The 22,346-nt window shown below is 31.8% G+C and overlaps 3 protein-coding genes across 3 annotated transcripts; 2 read left to right on the forward strand and 1 right to left on the reverse strand.

Annotated features, from left to right (window-relative positions):
• Window positions 1-481: 481 nt before the first annotated feature.
• Window positions 482-11,917, reverse strand: LOC113396485 (protein LTV1 homolog). The gene is made up of 11 exons (XM_026634435.2): window positions 11,820-11,917; window positions 11,587-11,745; window positions 10,725-10,844; window positions 9,974-10,136; window positions 9,352-9,465; window positions 8,565-8,674; window positions 3,843-3,974; window positions 3,037-3,194; window positions 2,456-2,606; window positions 1,377-1,570; window positions 482-687 (listed from the first exon to the last, which is right to left on the reverse strand). The coding sequence occupies exons 1-11, from the start codon at window positions 11,820-11,822 to the stop codon at window positions 510-512; spliced, it is 1,482 nt and encodes a 493-aa protein (XP_026490220.2). The 5' UTR covers window positions 11,823-11,917; the 3' UTR covers window positions 482-509.
• LOC113396486 (uncharacterized) lies at window positions 4,602-6,202 on the forward strand. Its single transcript, XM_026634436.2, has 5 exons — window positions 4,602-5,001; window positions 5,075-5,332; window positions 5,400-5,655; window positions 5,726-5,845; window positions 6,039-6,202. The coding sequence occupies exons 1-5, from the start codon at window positions 4,987-4,989 to the stop codon at window positions 6,197-6,199; spliced, it is 810 nt and encodes a 269-aa protein (XP_026490221.2). The 5' UTR covers window positions 4,602-4,986; the 3' UTR covers window positions 6,200-6,202.
• A 259-nt stretch (window positions 11,918-12,176) lies between the features above and the next one.
• LOC113396470 (isoleucine--tRNA ligase, mitochondrial) lies at window positions 12,177-21,419 on the forward strand. The gene is made up of 12 exons (XM_026634409.2): window positions 12,177-12,400; window positions 12,583-12,705; window positions 13,184-13,548; window positions 13,870-13,983; window positions 15,273-15,472; window positions 16,255-16,421; window positions 17,903-18,136; window positions 18,750-18,916; window positions 19,580-19,718; window positions 19,818-19,972; window positions 20,138-20,272; window positions 20,540-21,419. The coding sequence occupies exons 1-12, from the start codon at window positions 12,209-12,211 to the stop codon at window positions 21,393-21,395; spliced, it is 2,847 nt and encodes a 948-aa protein (XP_026490194.2). The 5' UTR covers window positions 12,177-12,208; the 3' UTR covers window positions 21,396-21,419.
• The last annotated feature ends 927 nt before the right edge of the window (window positions 21,420-22,346 follow it).

Raw genomic sequence — 22,346 nt, forward strand, 5'->3', positions numbered from 1 at the left:
CTTGGGGAAAACATACCCCGCGTTAGGGGGGATCGTTCATTTGACGTTCGATTTTGTTCTTTCGGAATAAGACGTTGCGTCCGGAATATTTTATTACCATCTATATTATTACTATAAATGCGATAGTAACTCCGTCTGTCCGTTGCGGACCACTGAACCGAAATTGTTAAAATTGAGTACGAAGCAAGCCTGAACTCCAAGGAAGCCCATATGCTACTTTTAGCGAAGGGAATTATTGTTATGTGTTTAATTATTTGTGCACATATACCTACGTAGTATAAAATGGAAAATTTGTGCATTTTGATGTTCTCTGATTTTTTAGTATATCTATTTATGCATATTAAAAAAAAAACTACCGCTGCTACTTAAAAAGATTTTTTCACTTGCGAATTTCATCCTGGCGAAGTCCCGATTACTGATAGTATTTTAGAAAATGATTCTGATTATATTAAGATTTAGGTCATGAATAAAATATAGTATATAAATAAAAAAATATTTATTAAACTTATTCACAATATTCTGTTTCCTTGTACATTATTTCTATTATTCATCATTATCTTTTCCTGTCGCTTCTTCTCTTCTTTGAAAACTTCTTTGTTTGCTTTCTTCTCAACTCTCCTCTCTTTTCGGTATTCTTTGAGGAGACGTTTCCTCTCTTTCTTTTCTTCTGGCGTTTCCTCTTTAGGCCTGAAACCAAACAGAAAGTTTTAATGTGTAATATATTAGTTTATATAAGTATAAATAATATTATAACGGGCCAAGGAAAAGGATTAAATAAGATTTGAACAGATTATGTCTATGTAGATGTATATATGAATATATTCAAATGCAGGATTTTTTTCGTGTGATTGACCTTCAAAAATGTCACCTATCTTTCTATTTATCATTCCAAACCAATAACCTTGTTATTAAAATAACGCAGTAGAAAATCCACACAACGCTTTGATGAAGCAATTCAAGTCTTAAAAATCTTTTGGGATTACTTGACCCCAAGCTGAGATCGCAAAAACATTTCTTGTAGACGGTTGCTTGTTGTGCTTAAGACGGGGCTAATAATAAATAAGGTCTAGTCTTGCATTGACCGCGCGTGTCTTAATCCCAAAAGATCGGATCTCATTTTGATCTCGTGCGTATTAGAGTGCTTCATACTAATTCTTTATATATTTTCAATTATAGAAAGATTCTAAATATTATAGACTATGGCTTATTATAGGCTGGACCCACTAATAAAGATTAAAAAAAAACATTTTGATTAGAATAATAATTATCAGAACTCAGTTGCTTTTGGGGTTTGGGAGAGGGGGGGGGGGGGTCTCTGTGATGACCTTGATCCTCTAAATCGGCCTCCGGGTTTTAAAAATTTGTTTCATATATACCTTATAGACAGAACACTCAAAGTAGACAGCACAGTTTCAGCGTTTGTCCGTCCGTCTTCATCGGACATGTCTTTGTTATCGTTCTCGTTCATTTCATTGAATTTCGCAAGCGATTTCATGGTGAGCTTGTTATCTTTACCGAGAGTATCTTCAGGCAAACCGGTTTTTGGATTTATTCTTATTTTTTTAGATTTCTGAAATATGATTTCTTTATATAATTTATAATATCGAAAACTACTTTGATTAGATGCATTTATTTTTTAATTATGGAACAATTTTCTTAGAAATATTTAGGATGAAAAACTGTCACAATATAAAGCTTATTTCTATAAGAGATTTCTTCCAGTCAATATTGAGTATGAGTAATATTGATGTAGGTACAGTCAAAATAATAAATGATCTCTACATAGTATAAAACAGAGTCGCTTCCCGTCTGTACCCTTTCTTTTAGATCTTTTAAACTAAACAACGGGTTTTAATGCGGTTTCCATCAATAGACAAAGCGATTCAAGAGGAACCTTTATATGTATAATACATTCATATGAAAAATAAGGAATAATAGAAAAAGCAGAGAAGTTAAATTTTCCTAGTCGGTAAAACAAAAGATTCTCTTTTTGTTTGTTCTTCAATTTAAAAGTTGTATATGGCTCCTTATTGTATCCGTGTGAAGTCGGGACGGGTAGCTAGTTTTATCGCACCCCCGGTGCGAGGCCGTCACTTTTGCAAAAATTTAAAAAATAAGTTAAACATCCTGAAGAAACTTAAGTACTTGGTGCAATAACCGTAACACATAGTTTCCGTAAGATGGCGTGAGTGTCATTATGGTTTTGGCGCGAATCACGGCAACGCTTAGAGAATGTCAAAGTTTTAAATGCTTCTCCTAAAAAATAGCATTTTCGCAAAAATGACGAGATCACCTGTTCTCATATTAGCATTACATGTGCGGGACGGAAATCTGACACAAATAGTACAATAGATCAGATGCTTACACAGTACAATGCTGCTCACCAACAATTGACACCAAATACGGTAATACAATAATACTAGATCAATGAGTAGTAAATTCCTCTAATATATACCTTCGGTTCCTCAATAACTTTAGGATGGTTGTACAAGTTGGAATATGTCGATAGTATCGTTTCACAGTCCCACTTCTCTTTGGGCTCAACCTCCAATGTGACCAGATCGTCTTCCTCCGACTCTTCTTCGATTTCCTGCAAGCGTTGTATTCTGTAAAATAATATATTTTCATAAACAATACAAAATATTTGTTACAGTTTAAACGAACTTTTTAAAAAACAAGTATTTATTTGGGTGCCATTTTGAAAATTTATAATATTGGACATTTTTTTCCAAATCACCTGGTTATTATTTTCAAAATGAAATCATTATCCAATATAGAAGCGTTACATTGGCATATTGGGATCGTAACTGGTAGTTGGTACCGGCAGGACGGGCTGGCCTAGTGCCATTAGATGTTTTGTGACAAAGTTAATAAATAAATTAAATTTCTTTTTTCTAATCTTTAATTTGTTTTTTCTCTATTGAAAATCGAACTTGACGAAAAATCTTCGCCATTGTCACACTTGAAATAGTCTGAAAGTGACAAAAACGAAAATATATCTAGATGTAGCTGGATATTACTGATTTAATCTCGTACCTTGCTATTTCTTTCTCCTTATCGAGCTGGTATTTCCTCCGGGACTCCTCAAACTCCTCAGCCGCTCTGAGCAACATATCGTGCGTCTCCGGCATAAAACCCTCTATCTCTTCCAAGTCCAACGCGCCGACTTCAGTGTCATCGTATTCTGCGAACATCTGATAAAAAAAAAACAAACATTTTTTTAATTGTTACACGACAAAATTGAGATGAACACATCAGCGAGGAATACATGGTACTCTTGTAAGTTATGTATGAGTTAAAACTGTAGTACTACTTACACGGCATATATATATATATATGTATGCTATTAGAAGAATTGAAAATAATCCCAAAAAAATTGCAACATGATGGCCGATAACTGGATTAATAACATGTCGAGATCGTACAGTGGTTAGAAAACGTGCACCTTAACCGATGATTACGGGTTCAAACCCGAGTGCATTTTTGTATTATACGCTTCATTTGTGTTCATGATACGTCTCGTGTTCGGAAGGATATAATGTTGAGGTCTTACAATTCTGCAAGTTTCTAATTAAAATGAAACTTTTCCACATGTGTATCCATCAAACCGTATTGAAAAAGCATAGTGAAAGAAGCTCCAAAAACTTCTTCTTATAACTTATAAAGGCCTCCTGCCTAAGCCCATCACTGGGAAAATTACTGACTGTTAATTTACTTTTTTTACTTGAATAATACGCTTGTTTGCGGACAAATCTACGATCTTTGGCTAACGATGTGTTATAACCACTGATTTAACCTGGCTATATTATAATTAATATAATGATAAAATAACACATACTGACCCTTTCAAATTTATTGTCCAGTAATGATAAACCTTCGTTCCGCTTTATAACACTCGATGACATGGAATATTGAGAGAAGCGAGATTTGGTATCATCCTTGTCACCCCATGACGGCATATTAGGTCTTCGCTCCTGAAAACATTAAAAATATATGAGTTCTTAGTAAATTCAAAATAAAATTAATACTTCATACCAATTGGCCTCAATACTCTTTACTAAACATTATTAACTATGTGTAAATGTGATAATCTTTTGAAAAATTTAGGTCATAGAAATTAGGATATTTCTATCTTTAGGGTCGAACTTTCATACTAAATATCATCAAAAACGGTTCAGTAACAAATAATGTATGAATTTCATTGATATGGTTTTTTTTTTTTCAAGTCTACTTTTGTAATAGTCAACTAAAGTCTACATGACTCTTTACTGCATCTTAAACTCAATGAATTATAAGAATATTTTTACATATAGTTTATTTGTTATTCAACATTTTTATTTTCATTTTCTTTTAATAATGGCTTAAATTTTCTTTTTATATTATCTATCTATCCTTTATATATATTTCTTTATTAACTGCTTTAGTATTTTATCTAAATGCTCTTTATTCAAGTTTCATAATATCAATTTATTTTTTGATTTTATATTTTCATTTAATAGTTAATATATCTTTTTCTTTTGACTTTTTTGTAGTCAATGTTGAAAGCAATAACAAAACGTTATTTTTAGAAGTCTGGCGTTGTTAGTACTGTTAAGTGTCAACTGTCAAACTCTAGGCTAACTTCGCTATTGTTTACGGTATTAAAGCCAGGTTCGATAACAATATTATTTAACAAATTGTTTGTGTACATCAGTAAACGATCGTTCTCGAATTACGAGTAAGGAACCATTCAAAATGTTCTTTTAAGTTATTACATCATATACCAACGACAATCAATTAGTTATCCGATGACCGAAGGCCGATGGCATTTATTGCATTTCGTTTTTACAACAATGTAAAATTTAATTCAAATGAAAAGGAATACATAATGAACTTACTTTGAGTGATTTATTTTTAAACATAATATAATTAAAATAATTATATTTATTTAACTGTCAAAGTGACCAAAACAGTTTGAATTATTTATAAAATATCAGTAAGGATATAATGGATAATATACCGGTAAGCAATTTTATACTATTATTTTGTATTTTCTAAATGCAAATGTAAATTTAATTTATAATATAATTTACAGAAATCTAAGAAGATTATGACAAAAGATGAAGTGGCTTTGTTAATTGATTTGATCCAAAGCAACCCCGTTTTGACCAGTAAGGAAACAAACGCCACCACTAACAAAACCAAGGAGGATACATGGACCAGTTTGACGACTACATTTAACACTAAGAATGGCTACATTCCGAGATCCAAAGGACAATTGAAATTAAAATGGGATAACTTAAAAAAGGCAGCTCGTAAACGATCTCAACAAATAAGAATAAATAATCTAAAGGTAGCTGTAGTTGATAATTATTTAAAATATTATTTGTTAGGATTATACAAATTTTTAATTTTCATAGACTGATGGTGAACCGGATGTTATTCCACCGGATGATATTTTGGAAAAAGTGTCAAGCCTCCTAGGGTCAGCTAGTACTGGTTTCACTGTCCCATTTGGTGGTGATGGTATTGCTTGTGGTAATATGGAGTTGGAAAGTGACAATAAGATGGATATTGTCGATGGATCACATGCATATGAAGATGTTTCCGACGCCAATGACGAGAGACCTATACTCCCAGATGATGTTGAAGTTTTAATTGAAACTCCTAGCAAAGGTATAAAATTTTTCTTCTGATTTCCTTTACAAGTTTATTAACAACGCCTTATATTATTTTATGTTCTTAGATACACATTCTCGGAAAAGAAAAATACTAGCAATTCAAGATGAGAATCCTTCTAAGTCAGAGACACCAAAATTTTTCTTTAACATGCCTATATCAGAACAATTAAAAATAAAAAAGAAAGGTAACGTATTTACTATTTGATGTAGATTTAACAAAAAACATGAACATGTTTAATCGCTATAATTTAAAAAGTTACAAAAACATTTAGTCAACCCTACCAAATATTATAAATAGTGGTCATGAGATTGTACATTTGTTATGCTTTCAGAAACAAGTATTGTTTTAATAATAAAATGTATATTTGTAAATTTCAGATAAAAAGAAGGCCGACCATGATGGAAGGTTAGCTCGTAACCTAGCCATTGCACGATATTTTGACAAAAAAACGGAAAAATTAGACTTAGAAATTAAGCTTTTACGATTAGATTACGAAAAGAAACAAAGTAGAAATAATAATGTAAATAATAATGTTTAGATGATGTAACGGAATTTTGGCGCACGTTACATGTTTACATTCTTTTGAAATAAATTCAACAAAATATTTGATGTCATCTATCAATTAACTTTGACATTTTATGTTATGTTTACGCATAATTTGAAATTACCGTTAATTTTGACATTTGAAACAAAAATGCACTTTTTATGCATTATGCATTTCCGAACTAATTGTGATTTATTATCTTTATAATATCTTTGAGATGATCTTTGACATTTGTCTAAAGCTTCACTTTCCTTCCGCTTTTTGAGTCGAAATGTGACGCTAATTTATTTTGTTTGTACTTTTATATTGTTTTAAACTTTAAATATTGTTGAAAATATTTGTTTAAATGGACAGTGAGTTCTATTTTGAAGAATGGGAAATAAATCCATGTCGGATTATCGAAATTAATTCCGATATTTGTCGCCTCGTGGTAAGTTTTGAATCTTTCTTCGAAATTTGTATTTATTCGAATTGTACTGTGTCGTAACAACGATTGTGGTTCTTTACAGGGAATTTTTAGAATATTTCCCACGATGCTTTTTGTTATTTGTGAAAAATAACCGGGATTGACCGGGTAAGTCGTTTGAAATATTAAAGTTAAAAGAATTTCGAAATTTGTAATAGATTCTAATCAGAATTATTTCTCCTTTTACAGTTATTTTTCAACATTATTTTTCAGTTATTTTTCGACAATATTTTTCAAAGCAATTTTTCTACGGTATTTTTCATTTATTTTCTTCAATTATTTCATGGATTAATCTCTTCATCTATTTACTGGGATGATATTCTTGAATTATTTTCTTTGGCATTATCTTCGATTGGATTCAACGCTTTTCGAGGAATAATTCAACTTCATTTCGTTGGATATTTTGAAGATTTAAATAGAAGTTTACTTCTGGGAAACTTATAATTTTAAGTTTGCTTGGTGAAGATGGATTTTTGGAAACTTTTAAGGGAGTAAAACTTTATCACACTAATTTATATTAATGGATCTTGGCATATAATTTTTACATATTTATTTTCGCCGAAACTTAACCGCGCGAGATTTAATTAGAAATGTATTTACTTTTATAAAAAATTTGGCATTCAAACTTTATTCAAACCTTATCAAAACGTTATTGAAACTTTATTCAAACATAATTTTTCACTATTTGAATTTACTGTTTAAATTCATTTATAATTATTTAGACATTTGGTTTAATCCAGTTGATAAACTTGACTTGTTTGTAACTTTACTTTAAGTAACTTAGTTGTCAATTTTGAATAATTTTACTTGAAGTTGAATTTTGACATGTATTCAATTATTTTTAATGAACTTTAAATTTTTTTTTTATATTTAGTAAATATTTGTTTAAGCTTAATTAAAACGGATGTAAACATCCTGGCGCCCGATTATGTTAACAATTAAATTTAGAATATTATAAGAAAATTACTTTTTCATTTTTTTTTGAATAAAATATTTTTGAACATAGATTTGCTGTTTTTGTAAATCTATTTGTAATGTTAAAATAATTTATCTGACTTCCGGAGCACTTTTTTTTGAGGATTTGCTTAGTTTAAAAACTTTTCCAACTCTACAGATTTCTTTTATTTTTTTTTGCCTTAAAGAAATTTTAATATTTTTTTTATTGACACATTACTCATCAATACCCACACCCTATTTTAACGTTACAATGATTTAAATATTATAAGTAACTGATTACGTTTTCATGTTTAGAATTATAAGTTAAGTTTGTATTTTTGAATATGTTCATAAAACTATAGTGCTCTGTGATAACCGCTAATTATTTCAATAGTGTATAAGTTCACCCTGTCAAATGTTCAGAGGTTAGCTTTCCACATAGTGGCAGTTTTTGTGTGAATTCACTTAGATATTGTGTTATGATCGTGATATCTTTTCGGTCGCACTTGTGTTCATCCTATATGTTTAGATTGTAACTTTAAATAATGTGTCAGTTGTAATTTTTCTATATTTAATAATAATCGCAAGTGATTTAATAAGATCTAGATCGTAGACACAGGACTGAGTCATCACTATATCTCAGAAACTAAAGGTACAATTGATTTAAAATTGAACATAGCCACTTTCACAGTGTGGACGTTCACTAAGAAAGGATTCAAGGAGAAATTGGGATGGCCGACTAGTAATATACATGAATGCATTCGACCAATCTCCTTGAATGTTGATACATATTATATGTATTTTTCCTAGAATTATTTTATATTATCCACTTTGTTGTAACTCATCAAAATATATAAATATATACAGACGACAATGTCTGTTAGAATTTACAAGCATAAATAAAGATATTATATTATTATAGATCTTTTTAAGTGCTGTGTTTTAATTGTAATTTACCTGTGACCTATCGCTATAGTCATCTGAATCGAGATCAGAAGCGAACGCTTTGTCAGAGTCATCATCCCCAGAGATACTGTCAGCTTCATCATATTCTTCATCATCGCCACCTGAGACAATATTACAATGAACAAATGGATTCTTTAAATCAATTTTCTGATAACTTTGCTGCTATAACTAATCTAGTGGTTTTCAAATATAGGCTATGTAATGTTTGCTGTCCTTGCCTATTCAATTTTCAATTGTTAATGCCTGATAACCAGATAGTTTGTTATTATAAATTAGTAATTTAATTTAAAAATCGTCAATGAAAGGAAAAGAACATTAAAAAAAAATCTTAAAGAATGGTTTCTCAACTCATCAAAAATCTGTCTTAAAAACATAACATAGCTAGGCTTATACAATATGATAGCAGGCACAAGCAATACGACAATGCAAGCTAACTGCCTCAATTATGAGGAGCTGCCCTGTGCCTGGTATATAAGAATGTTTCTAATTGTACGATGAGTTGAAGGATATAGTGTCTGTGCACATACAAACAAATAATAAGTGCACTAAAATAACTCCAGTGCAATTCTTCCTAGCCTCTCTTAAAACTGGCCAGGATCTAGAGGATCATCATCATTATATATTGAAACTTCCCCTCTTAATCTGTTTAGAATGGTTGGTAAGGTATATCTTGTATACAAAAATTTTCCTTCCTGGATAATACATATATTTATTGGATATGTTTAATTTTCCTGCAACCAATTCAATCAAAGTTACTTTGTATATATAAAAACCATACCTTCTCCCATTGCCAATTCAATGAAGTTATCTTCAAGTTGGTTACTAGGGTTGTCGAAATCAAAGTCTTCATCTAAAGCTGCTACGACATCGGGGTCTAAATCCAAACATAACCCTGAAAACAACAATAGATTAACAAATTATGTAATAGCATTCATACACCAAAATGTTTTTGTAATCAGTCACCCTGAATCCCGGGAACCCTAGTGTTATCCAAGGTTTTATTTAATAAAACTTTTGTAAACAAGCTTTCCTGAGTGGTTGTTGTATAAACATGATGCCTGATGCCAACCATTCAGAAGAGTGCTTTTGTTTATTAATTTTATTTAATTAGACAGAATGACAAAGAATGAGATAAATATATGAATTGCTTAAAAGATTGCCATTAAGTTTATTTTAGAAACTTCCAAGTTTACAGATGTTTATTGTAAATAAATTTATAATTTAGCTCATTGAATGTAGCTCTCAAATGCCTTTTTATTATAAGTGATTTTTTTTTGCAAATCGAAACAAATCAAAGATCAAATTTAGCATAGAATGCCTGAGAGAAAGAGGTCACTATCCCAAAAATGATTCACAAGCAAAATTAATCAGTGTATAATTTTCTTTATTCTTAGTATTACCTTGTGAAGCAGCTTTATTCAATAAACCAACATCTTCCTCTACTTCCGATGCGAAAACTGAACTGGGCAGCTGTATGTTTTCCAACAAATCCATTCCATCGTCATCTTCATCTTGACCTTCATTTACATTTCCTTGCTTTTCTTTTCTTTTATGACTTGTTTTCTATATTTGCCAAAAAAAAAAAACTTAAAATCATACTATTTAAATTGAACAATTAATTCTCAAAGAATAATAAATATTGGAACTAATAAATGTTTAAATAGTAAATATACATTATCTTTAGTAAATATATAAAAGAAAAAAAGTCTTACTAATGTAACTAAAGTTACACAGTGGGTACCAATTTAAAAGACAAGGTATCTCAGGGAATAACAGTAAGTAAATAATCCACAACTTTATAAATTGGCCGAGTAAATAGGTATATTAGTAATTCTAAAAAAATAAAACTTTAAAAATATATATTTTTTTTAATTAATTTTAGAAGTGCCACAAGCAGAGTTTGATCTTGGAAGCTTGTGATAAGTTGTATAGCTATTTGTGCAGTGCAGTTAAATATTGTTAAAGGGTTAAAATGTTTATATTGTTCAGTTTTATTTATGTTTAAAGTATATAGTCAATATGCAACCTGCGACCATGTCTCCATTACTTGTTTGAAATGTTCATACATAACTCCCTTATTTATATATATATACATGCAATCTTTTTATACTATATATTTTTTTGTATATAAATCAAAATCATAAAACTTACTGGCTGTAGCACCATTGTGACCTCCCTCGTATCTTTAAGATGTTGCAAGTAATTGTAGTCATCATCAAAATATATTCCATACTTTCTCTGCTCTTCAACCCTTTGTTCTGCCGTTAATTCCTAAAAGAAAACAATTTTATTATGAAACAGTGAAGGAAACCATTATAACGACACTGTATGTGTCTAGGTAATAGTCCCACATGTGTCTATAGCAGGCAATGGAGAAGTGTGGTAGAATAAGTTATAAATGTTTTCGTTAATGGCAGAGGAGGCCTTTGTTTAGCAGTGGGGCATTGTGCTTTTTAAATTACTTTCACTTTTCAATTATTAATACATATATTCAATTTAAAATATATAGTCATTTTTAAAGTCAATTTGAAGAATATACATTATTGAAATAGACTTACAAAAACTGTCGGTACACTATTTTAAAAGATTGAATGAAATATGTAGCTGGTTTGAAATCAATCTAATTTTTGAATCAATAAGAATGAGAAGAAACAGCAAGCCATTCATTATTTAGTTTTTTAGGCATGAACTATTTATTTTAATTATTTTAGGGTAAATTTTACTACTGCATAAAAATCAATGAATATTAATTCCACACCCTGCTAACTACGAAACTTTTTTACGAAATTTTTATTTGCATAATGAGCTTTGTCTATTTATCATTGAATATGATCTGAGGATAAGCCTTCATATTTCTATGTACCCTTAAATAAATACAATTAGTGTGTTACAAGCTATATTACAATGAGTTTGAAGTAATTTTCTTATTTTTTTAAGCACAAGGGTACTGGCAATTGTTTAACATACTCTAAAGTCCAGAAAATAGTGTGAAGGTTATCTATCTTTTACTTACAGGATCTTTTTCTTTCTTGGCTGGTATGTTAGCATTTACCGGTACAAGGACACGTTGTGGTGCACTTTCATCAGCTACTAGAGGATCTCTTTGAGATCTGTGAACTAGATTGAAAGTTACTGCTTTCTTACGATCTATAAACTTCTTTTTAGCTTTCGGCTGAAACAGAACACGTTGAAATTGTAAACTAGCAATGTTTTACATCGTATTCCTTATTATTTAAATATATTTACCATTGTGATAAACTTTAAATTACAATATTATTGAAATACAGAAATAAGGTACAAAAACATGTGTTATTTTGGCAAACACAGAGTAAAAAGAACGCGTGATATTGATAGATGTCAAAAACTTGAAAAGAGACTGAATGTTGCGTCCAGGAAACTAAAATGTTGTTAAATATAATGTATTGCATACATAATTTTGTATAATTAATTAGTTTGTAAATTTGTTGTTCCAATATATAATATATTTACTTTCGTTATTCCAAAATTGAAACACCTAAAGATTTTTACGCAGTCAAGTATTCCCAGCTGTTTTCTGACAGATGTCAGTTTATATTAAGTTTTTATACTCTATGAATAATAAATTGTTAAAATATTTGAAATAACATAACCTTAAAATGCTTCTAAATAGGAATTTTAAAATTTTTCATTCAAACTATCGAAAATTAAACTCAAAATGGACCTGTGTAATATGCATAAGAACAAAAAGTTCCGTAAAACCGAACACAAAGACTTATTCCAATACAATATTATTTCCTAAAACAGATTTTCCGGCAAGATCCTTTGTAGATAAAGATGAAATACAAAAGGTAAGGTAGGAAAATATTGCTATAGAAAATGTCTTTTGAAATATTATTGTTAATTTACATAATAGATAAAAAAGGAGGTAAAAAAAATTAATAGTTACGATTTAACATAATGAAAGCGATATTATTAAATTTAAATTTTTTTTTTATTATTTTATATTAAAAAATATGAATGATTATTTCAGAAAGCGAAGTTCTCTCAACTTTACAACTGGCAAAGGGAACATCTGAATGGACCAGAATTTGTCTTGCACGATGGTCCACCATATGCTAATGGAGACTTACACATGGGCCATGCTGTTAACAAAGTAATAATTAGACTTTCTAAGTAAAAAAACAAATAGCTTATAAATATATGATTCAGTTTCAAACACTATAATCAACAATTTAAGAATATGTTATAGATATTTATAGGGACTTTAAAAAAAAGAAATATAAATATTAAAATTATTTTTTTATTTAATTTTCCTTAAACACAAGACAACATTATGAACTTTAACTTAATAGGCTTATAAAAAAGAAACTATATTTCTTAGTATATACAACATCAATAAAAGACATATCATTTGACTTCCTGTTCAAATAAAGTCGTTTCACTGAATCATTATATACTACAAAAAAAGCAGTGTAAAAACTTTGTTTCAAAAGCAGTATACACTTTATAGCATAATTTGAAACTATCATTTAATTATGCATAATCATTAAAATACAGATATGCTAAATGTGAGCTAATCATTTTTTTAATTGTTCCTGTTATTTTTTAAATTAAATAAATACTTTTCACAGATAATAAAAGACATAAACAATAGAAGTCAAATCCTCCAAGGAAACAAGGTTCACTATATTCCTGGCTGGGATTGCCACGGCCTACCCATAGAGTTTAAGGCGTTAAAAACGAAAAAGACACAGGATAATGAACCTTCTGATCCTGTACAGATAAGACAAATCGCCAGAAAATTTGCTTTGGGAACAGTGGAACGACAAAAAGCAGCATTTGAAAGTTGGGGTGTTATGGCAGATTGGGATGAGCAATGCTACTTGACTCTTAATAAAAGTTATGTACAGAACCAACTGAGACAGTTCTACAAAATGTATAAATCTGGTTTGATTTACAGAGCTCTAAAACCAGTTTATTGGTCACCTTCTTCCAAGTAGGTTGTATATATTGCTATTATTATTATTAAATATTATGTTGACCATCATCATGAAGTAGACACATCTAAATATATCAATGTTTAGAAGCTGATGATAGCCTTCTTAAAATATGTTGAGCATTCCTCTATAAATAAGATGCATAAAACTGAATTTTATAATAACAATAATAATTCCAAGTTTTATGTTTCAATAAATAGATAATATATTATTTTATTTATTTAAAACCTTTCTAACATAAACATTGTTTTCAATGAAATTCAAAATAAAGAAGGCATTTATCAATTTGGTTGTATTTTTTATTTAATTATATTTTTCAGAACAGCTTTAGCTGAAGCTGAGTTGGAATATGATCCACAGTTCAAAAGCAAAGAGGTTTATATCAAATTTGGATTAGATAAGCTGCCAGAAGCAGCAAAAAGTATTGCGGGTGGGTAAGTAGTTTATATAATGCGGCACCAGATGACTAGTCTGTTCTATAAAAAATGCAATATGTGGTGGGTCTTTAATACATATGTATGAGTAAAATGATTAAATTTAAAATTTGTAAAGATATTGTGATATTTTCTATTGAGCAAAATATATAGATAGTCTGTGTAGAGCTTAAGCGGGTAATTGCTGTATGCGTATACAGGCCCCGGGATTATATGAATTATGGGGGTCCCTCAAGGATCAATTCTTGGATCCTTTTTATTCCTCATATGTATAAATGACTTGCCCTTTGTTGTTGGGAACAAATACGATATTTTATTGTTTGCTGATGATACCTGCTTTGTTTTTAAAATAATTAGAAAGATGGAACAATATGAGGATGTTAACAATACTTTCTCTGATATAGTACACTGGTTAGCGTAAATGATCTTAGGTTAAATAATAAAAATTGTAAAATTTATTACACACAAAAAAATAAAAGCTGATGTACTTATCAATAGGGGAATCGATGGATCCAATTGAGTTGAGTCAGCTGAATTTACTGGCCTTACTGTTGATGACAAGTTGCAATGGATCCTCCGTATAAACGGATTGTTGAGTAGACTAAGCTCTGTGGCATTTGCGGTCAAAAAATTAGATTATTTACCGATGTTAATACGGCTCGTTTAGTATATTTCAGTTACTTTCACAGTCTAACGTCTTTCGGTATTATACTTTGGGGTAACGCAGCCACCATCCATACGATATTTGTGCTCCAGAAAAGGGCTATTCGCACAATCTAAAGCCATTGAGGAGAATCATTGAGGCATCAATTTAAAGAAATCGAGAAAATATGATACTCTTAGCATTGGTACATAAAAAAATACAAACGTGTTATTCTTGGGGCAATGGCAATGGGTTCTACAACAGGATCCCAGAAAGCGACCAAAATGCTTCTGTTGCCAAGTTTAAAAGTATTGTTAAAGATTATTAAATAATTAGTAAGTTCATGGTTAATCCTAAGGTTGATTTTGATGGTACATTATTGATATCAGGAATTATTACATTTTTTAAAGTACTAATGTATGATCAGTGGAATTTTTACCATCAGGTGACCTATTTGCTAGTCCGCCTACCTATCTGAAATAAAAAAAGTGTATGCCACTAACGTATGTACGTAACTGACAAGAGAAAAATAAGTTTGTATTAAGTTAAATTACTATTTAGAGACGTGAACCGCCTACTTTCAAACGTAGAATCAAGATTTGTATATTTAAAATCTTCATCTTAATTCTGAATGAAATTATTGTAGGAAGCCTATATCAGCATTAGTCTGGACCACCACACCTTGGACTCTCGTAGCGAACAAGGCAATTGCCTATAATCCGAACATGATGTACTGTATAGTTACCCTATCCACAAGACCGGAACACTTCCTGGTAGCCAAAGATCAGATAGAAGAATTGAAGATGGTTTTACGGAGTGAGATTGAAGTATTGGTTGAGTTTGAAGGTTAGTTTTGATTTAATTATTTGACTATTCATTGTAATAAATATGTATTATTACTGGTGCAAATTGTAGTCAGCCAATTGGATTTTGTGTCTGTTAGGAATAGAGTTCTACTGACGATTCTGTACGAGATAAACTCAATTACTGCCAAAAGGTTTTTCGGTAAATTTTTATACGGTTTTCACTAATGGACGGAGTGATTATTGTGGACGGTTTAGGCGTATTTAGGCTCATTATTGACAATCATATTAAATTATTATGATTTTGTGTAAATTTTCTGAATTGTTTGTCGAAGTTGTCGGGTAAATATATGGCGATCAGAGATGTATATCGTGATATGAACGTTTTATTACGACTGTTGCGAAGCCGGGTCTGATAGCTGGTATATATAGTAAAATTGTCTATATCTTAATATCATTGATCCGTTATCTATATATTTAATTTTTATTCTACTATTTCGGGATGTGTACTCGACTAAATATAAGTTGCAAATAATAGACTATGGCTATTTTGGTGTACCGACATTGTCAAGACATTGGTCAGTTTCACCGATAGACTCTACTATTGCGAAATCTGTAATGCGGTACCGCTTTATGGGCGGAACAATCATTGCTTTGTTTAAGTGGATCCCTTTCTTAATGTTCCTTTAGTTTAAACTATGCGTTCATAGTCAGTCATTTGGATTTTTTTTACAATTTAGATAAATCAGTGAAATTCAGGCGTAGGTACATACTTATTGTTGTCAATAAATATATATAAGTAATCGCATTATTTTCAATGATCAGGTAAAAATCTTCAAGACTGTACATACAGAAGCGAATTAACTAATGAAATATTACCGTTCCTGGAAGCGGGTCACGTGACGAAAGGTAAAGGTACTGGTTTAGTCCATACTGCGCCTGCGCACGGACCTGACGACTTTCTGGTAGCTTTGAAGAATAATATGACTGTGGTGAGTTTCCTAAAATATTTTCTTTCATTTTATAATAAACAATAAAGTGAGTTTAAATGAACTAACTATATAGATGCTTAAAGACATAAACATACCAGAGAAAAATGGGCCAAAATATTCAGCAATTTTATTCCAATTTTGTTTATTTGTGTATAATTTTTTAGTACATTAGTGTTTATAATAAGTTGACATATACGTATATTGTTAAAACCATTGATGAACATTTTATTCGATATCAAAATTATAGAGATGATGAGAAGTGGAACTAGTATGCCTTTGATTGACTTGCAGGCAGCATCAGGTATCTTGACATCTACATGTCACTGCCTGGCAAATATGAGCCTTGAAGTTTATCACGCTTCTAGAAGACGCATTCGTCCTACAAAGGTTCTGTAAAGGTCTCGCAACTTAGCAAATTTCCAACTATAAGAAGTTACTTCTTTGTTGGTGGAAAATATGTTTTTCCTATAAACAAACGGAATTTATAGGAAATATTAAGTTTAAACAAGATTATTGGCTTTGGGTTCAATGACCGTGTGACGTATGCGCGACTATCGTCATATTTGTCGTTGCGTTATCTCTGGATCGCAGCGACGCATATATATAGCGGCTTTGCGCGTTATTGGGCTTAAGTATAAAACCAGAGTTGCAAGACCTGTTTGTAGGACCGTGGTCGATACACATGTGGTAGAATTCAACCATACATATGCACGTTTCTTCGCAATATTTTTCTTCGTCGCTGCGCATGAGATGATTTTTAGCATCATCATCATCATCATCATCATGATCAGCCTGTATTACTTCACTGCTGGATGTAGGCCTCCCCTTAAGGCGCGCCACTGAGCCCGATCTTTGGCCCTTCTCATCCATGTTCTACCAGCCACCTTCCGTATATCGTCGCTCCACCATGCCGCAGGGGTCCTACACTACGCTTGCCGATTTGCGGTCTCCACTCTAGAACCTTCTTGCCCCAACGGCTATCAGTTCTTCTACAGATGTGGCCGGCCCACTGCCAATACCCCAGTGCCTGAAGACGAAGGTCTTCAACCAGTGCGTCCTACCCGTCATGATTTTTAGCATATGAAAATTGAATGCCCGTTGAAATTCAAATTTCGGTTTCGATAAACGTATTAGGTCACATTTCCTCTAGGATATTCATGCAGCATACAATAAGGAAATATGCTAAAGATTGTGTACCTTCCTTCATATGTATTCAATCAGTCTTTTATCAGACCCCAAAGTTGCGTGGATGAGATCGTTGCCTGTTGCATCTCATGCGACTTGTGTAAATCCTAGGGTAGATTTTTATTTAAGCCTACTGGAATAAAGTTCATGGATGATTTACATGTAATAATAATCGATAGAATTCAATGCAATATGAATTATTAAGTCTTAAGATCAGTATAAGAAGTGCCCTGCGCCATGTCTAAGTCGCAGGTTCCCTCTGGAACCATCGTTTAATTTTCAATGAATTCACACAGGAATGTAACGTTGACGAGTTGGGTCGTTACACGAACCTTGGACCTGATTTCGATGGTCTCCACGTACTGTCCCAAGGTCAGGACGCAGTAATAGAGAAACTCCAAGACTCCATAATCCATCAAGGCACGTATATCCACTCGTACCCCTTGGATTGGAGGACAAAGAAGCCTGTCATCATCAGGGCGAGTCACCAGTGGTTTATTGACACATCCGTATTGAAGGAACGCGCTTTGGTGAGTTTAATTTGTATTTTATAATATTTTGCTTCAATTAATTAATATTTGCCAAACTTTATTTAAATAGAATATGGGGTTTAAATAGAAAGATAAATAGGTTTTTTAAATCTTTGTATTTATCGCTATAACATACATAGCACTTCTGTCTAAATAAGTTTACTTTGTCGTAAGGCTTTGTGCAAGCTCGTTTGAGTAGGTACCATTCGCTCATCAGATATTCGGCCACCAAATGGCAAGTAGTAAGTTTTTTTGTATACCCATTTGAAGGGTGAGTGAATTAGTGTAACTACAGCCAGAAAATACAAAACATCTTAGTTTCCAAGGTTTGTGGCGCATTGACGATGGTTTACTGGCGATGGTAAATATTAATTTTTATAAGGAATGATTAACATTTCTTACAGAGCTAATATCTGTTGATGGTGGTGACTACTCGCCATCAGGTGGCCCGTCGTGGCAGGTGGGCTGTCCACCTACTTATCTCATAAAACGTCATAATTCTTATTAAGATATATGTGTATGTACAAACTAAAAACAAAATCAAATTAATGAAAATCGCAATTAGTAAGAAGAATGACTAATGAACAATTATTGAAGCATTGAAGATTTTCAGGCAGCCTTGGATAAGGTGTCAATCTTACCACCGTCGACCGCAGAACAGTCCCGACAAGGTTTCAGGGCTCAGCTAGAGAAGCGGCCATATTGGTGTATATCTAGGCAAAGGGCCTGGGGAGTGCCCATACCCGTGCTCTACAGAGGCAGCGATGTCATAGTCGATGAGTAAGGGAATCTATTAATTTATATGAACATGGAAAGTAGGGATATACTAAAACACCATGTTTTCGACACTAAAAACATCTTTCTTGGGGGCATAGTGTAACAAAATAATACAGATATTTTCACTCCTTCACTAAGTCATCGATTGAACTATATCAATTAAAAGAACAAACTTTGATACATCCAAATATTTCTATATGCTATTCCACTCGAAGGAGTAAGATATACATAAACATATCTTGATTAATATATTTATTGATATTACAACTCTGTTCCATTTAACTACTAATCTTTAATTTTACTTCTAAAGTTACGATAACGATGTCGCCGACATTCAAAACGAAATATTTTCGCCTATCCGTAATGAATATTATATATTATTAAAGATCTTGACTTGAGATTCAAGATATCGCGTCATTTCAATGTTAAAGTTTGCCCTCGTTTGGTTGGAATAGTCCACAGCTTTTCTTAAGTAAACGATGAACCCCTAACTTCTTGTTTTATAAGTCGGCTTAAACGAATATCTCCTCTCGAATATCTGTGTTTTTAAGGTCCATAATAATTGGTCCAAAATTTCCAAAACCGGTTTAATCTAGTATTTTTTATTCTATATTCTTTCGAAGACTGAAATATAGTATTGTACGGGAAAATATTTTATTGTTTCAGAGCTATTATAGAACAATTATGTGCACTTATAAACGAAAATGACGCTGATGTCTGGTGGACTTGTAATGTAAAGGAACTACTCACGGAGAGTGTTATCAAGAAATATGATTTGGACAGTCAAGTTGTCGTTAAAGGGAAGGTATATATGTCACCGCGTTGTAACCCAAGTTAAACGATATTGAAACGACACCCCCCACCCCTCAGTCGTAAGTTAGAGTTAAGTTATTTATATTTTCAGGATATAATGGACATCTGGCTAGACTCAGGACTTTCGTGGCAGACCCTGGGGGACAGGAAGGCTAGTCTGTATTCGGAGGGCGTAGACCAACTGACAGGTTGGTTCCAAGCTTCGCTCCTGACGTCACTGGCCTTGACGGGAGATGCGCCGTATGAGTAAGTCGTGTTTTTTTTAAGTTTTTTGTTCATAATTTGGTGTCCTTTTATTTGCACTTACACCACAATACAAGAAAATTTTTAATGAATAATTACCATTCTTAGAAGATATACGAAGAGTCTGAATGAAAGAAAAAGAATTTAATAAATATATATATATTTTAGGTCGATCTTCGTACACGGTTTCGTGGTTGATGAGAAGAAACGCAAGATGTCAAAGTCGATAGGTAACGTCATAGATCCCAAGACCATAATACAGGGTGATAAGAAACATCCAGCGTACGGTGTTGATACGTTGAGGTAAAATCATTCAAATACATTCTCTTTTAATATATTCATTAGTTCTTTTTTATATATTATAAATAGTTTTAAGAGGTAGGTACATTTGTGTACTTGTAAATATTCCAATGTTCATGCTGGTGCTCAAAAGTTCATTTTACAAAATAAATAATGTTTATCTAACCGATCAATTGTGATAGTAAATATATGAAATTACTATGTATTTAATTATGTATATTATAATATATATTTATTAAGTTTCATAGTATATAAATGTCTTTCTTCTAGATGGTGGGTAGCCAGCCACGCCACCCAACATTCTCAAATCGTAATAAGCAAGAAACTTCTAGAAGAATGTCAGAACGAAGTCATCAGAGTTCGTAGCATACTCAAATATCTCTTAGGTGTCACAAGTGATATGGAAGAAATGGATTTCAATAATAAACCGAACTTAAACTATTTCGATCAATATATGATCAAAGAATGTCAAGAATTTGTTAACCAAATAAATAATCATTATAATAATTTTAGATACAATCATGTAGCTCAAAATATATTATATTTCATAAGCAATAAAATTTCTGGATTATATTGTCACTGTATAAAAGACAGATTGTATTGCTCTCCAAAGAGTTCTAACGAGCGACGATCAGCGCAATTTGTCATTCATACGATTTTGGTCTCTCTGTCGAAAGCTTTAGGTCCCATTTTACCTCATTTGGTCGAAGAGGCATGGCAGTACCATCCCTTGTATGATAAACCGTTTTATTTTACCAAAGAGTTCTCAGTTTCAACGTCATGCGACATTGACAGTTCATTAATGGACACCATTTTGGATATAAAAAAGGACGTATGTGCCATGTTAAAGAATGAAAATTTAAAGAAATATGTCGTCGATTTAAAAGTCAATTCGGAATTGTATGGAAAATTGATAGAACTGAATGTATCGGATGGTATAAATGACAGTGTTCTTTGTGAAATTTTAGAACTGTCAGCTGTCAATTTGATTGGTAATGGCGGGAAAAAGTGGCAGATCGAATTGGTGCAGAGTAAAAATCAACAGTGCTTGCGGTGTAGAAAGTATAATGCCGTGGATGATAGCGATAAATGTTTGAGATGTGAAAAGGCTTTGGCCTTATTATAAAATGTAATTTATTTTTAAGTAAGCTTTAGAAAGAAAAAGCTTTTTGCCGAAGAAAGACCACAGTGGCGTGCATTTGGGGAGACCTATTTCCAGACTAGTGTGGTCTGATGATGATGAAGCTTTAGATGTGTTTATATTATGTGTACATAGTTAGGATGTTTTGTGACAAGTTGTCTGTTCAGGAAATATGTTAAAAATATTTGTAGAAAAGTTACAAAGATAACTTTGTTCTAATTAAATAAATCTATAAATAATAATTATTAAAAATGATGAAACTGTTTATTTGTTTCATTTGATCCTTATATGACGCTGTGTCTTTATAGCATTCAGTTTTTTCCAATAATATCATGTTTACTTGACAGCATTAGTAAGGCAGTGAAATAAGACTAACCAAACTTCAAGCTTTCTAACGAAAATTTCTTTTTTAGCAGTCTTAGATTTTAAACTAAAAGGCATATGGAGCTAGTATTCAGCTGAAGCAACAAAAGCGAATACATGTCCCGGTATTGCAAGTCAACGCCTATTTTCAATAGTGTTGTATTTTTTTTCTCCTCAAATTGGTAAGCGAACCTTCGAATGGGTCACCTGATGGTAAAGTCACTACCGCCCCCTATTTGCTCACCCCCACGTGCCCTTAAACATTGACTTTAATAATTATTAACCATTCATTACTCCGCTAAAGCGCCATCCTCGTGGTTACACTGGCTCGCTCAACATTCCAACAGGGACATAATAATAAGTATTGCTATATACATAGCTTGCTATTTCGTTAAAAAATAACTGATAAGTGAGGAGTATCTAGCCAGCCAGGCTTTTATAAAGTCATACAAGTAAATTATTGACGTATTAAATTAACAAATTGTTGATTACTGGATAGGTACACTAGCATTTTCTTTTAATTTTGTGTTACCTTATTTTAATGTTTCGTGTGCGTCTTTTGTTTTATAATTT

The sequence above is a fragment of the Vanessa tameamea genome, chromosome 25, assembly GCF_037043105.1.
Source record: "Vanessa tameamea isolate UH-Manoa-2023 chromosome 25, ilVanTame1 primary haplotype, whole genome shotgun sequence".
Classification (NCBI taxonomy): Eukaryota; Metazoa; Arthropoda; class Insecta; order Lepidoptera; family Nymphalidae; genus Vanessa; species Vanessa tameamea.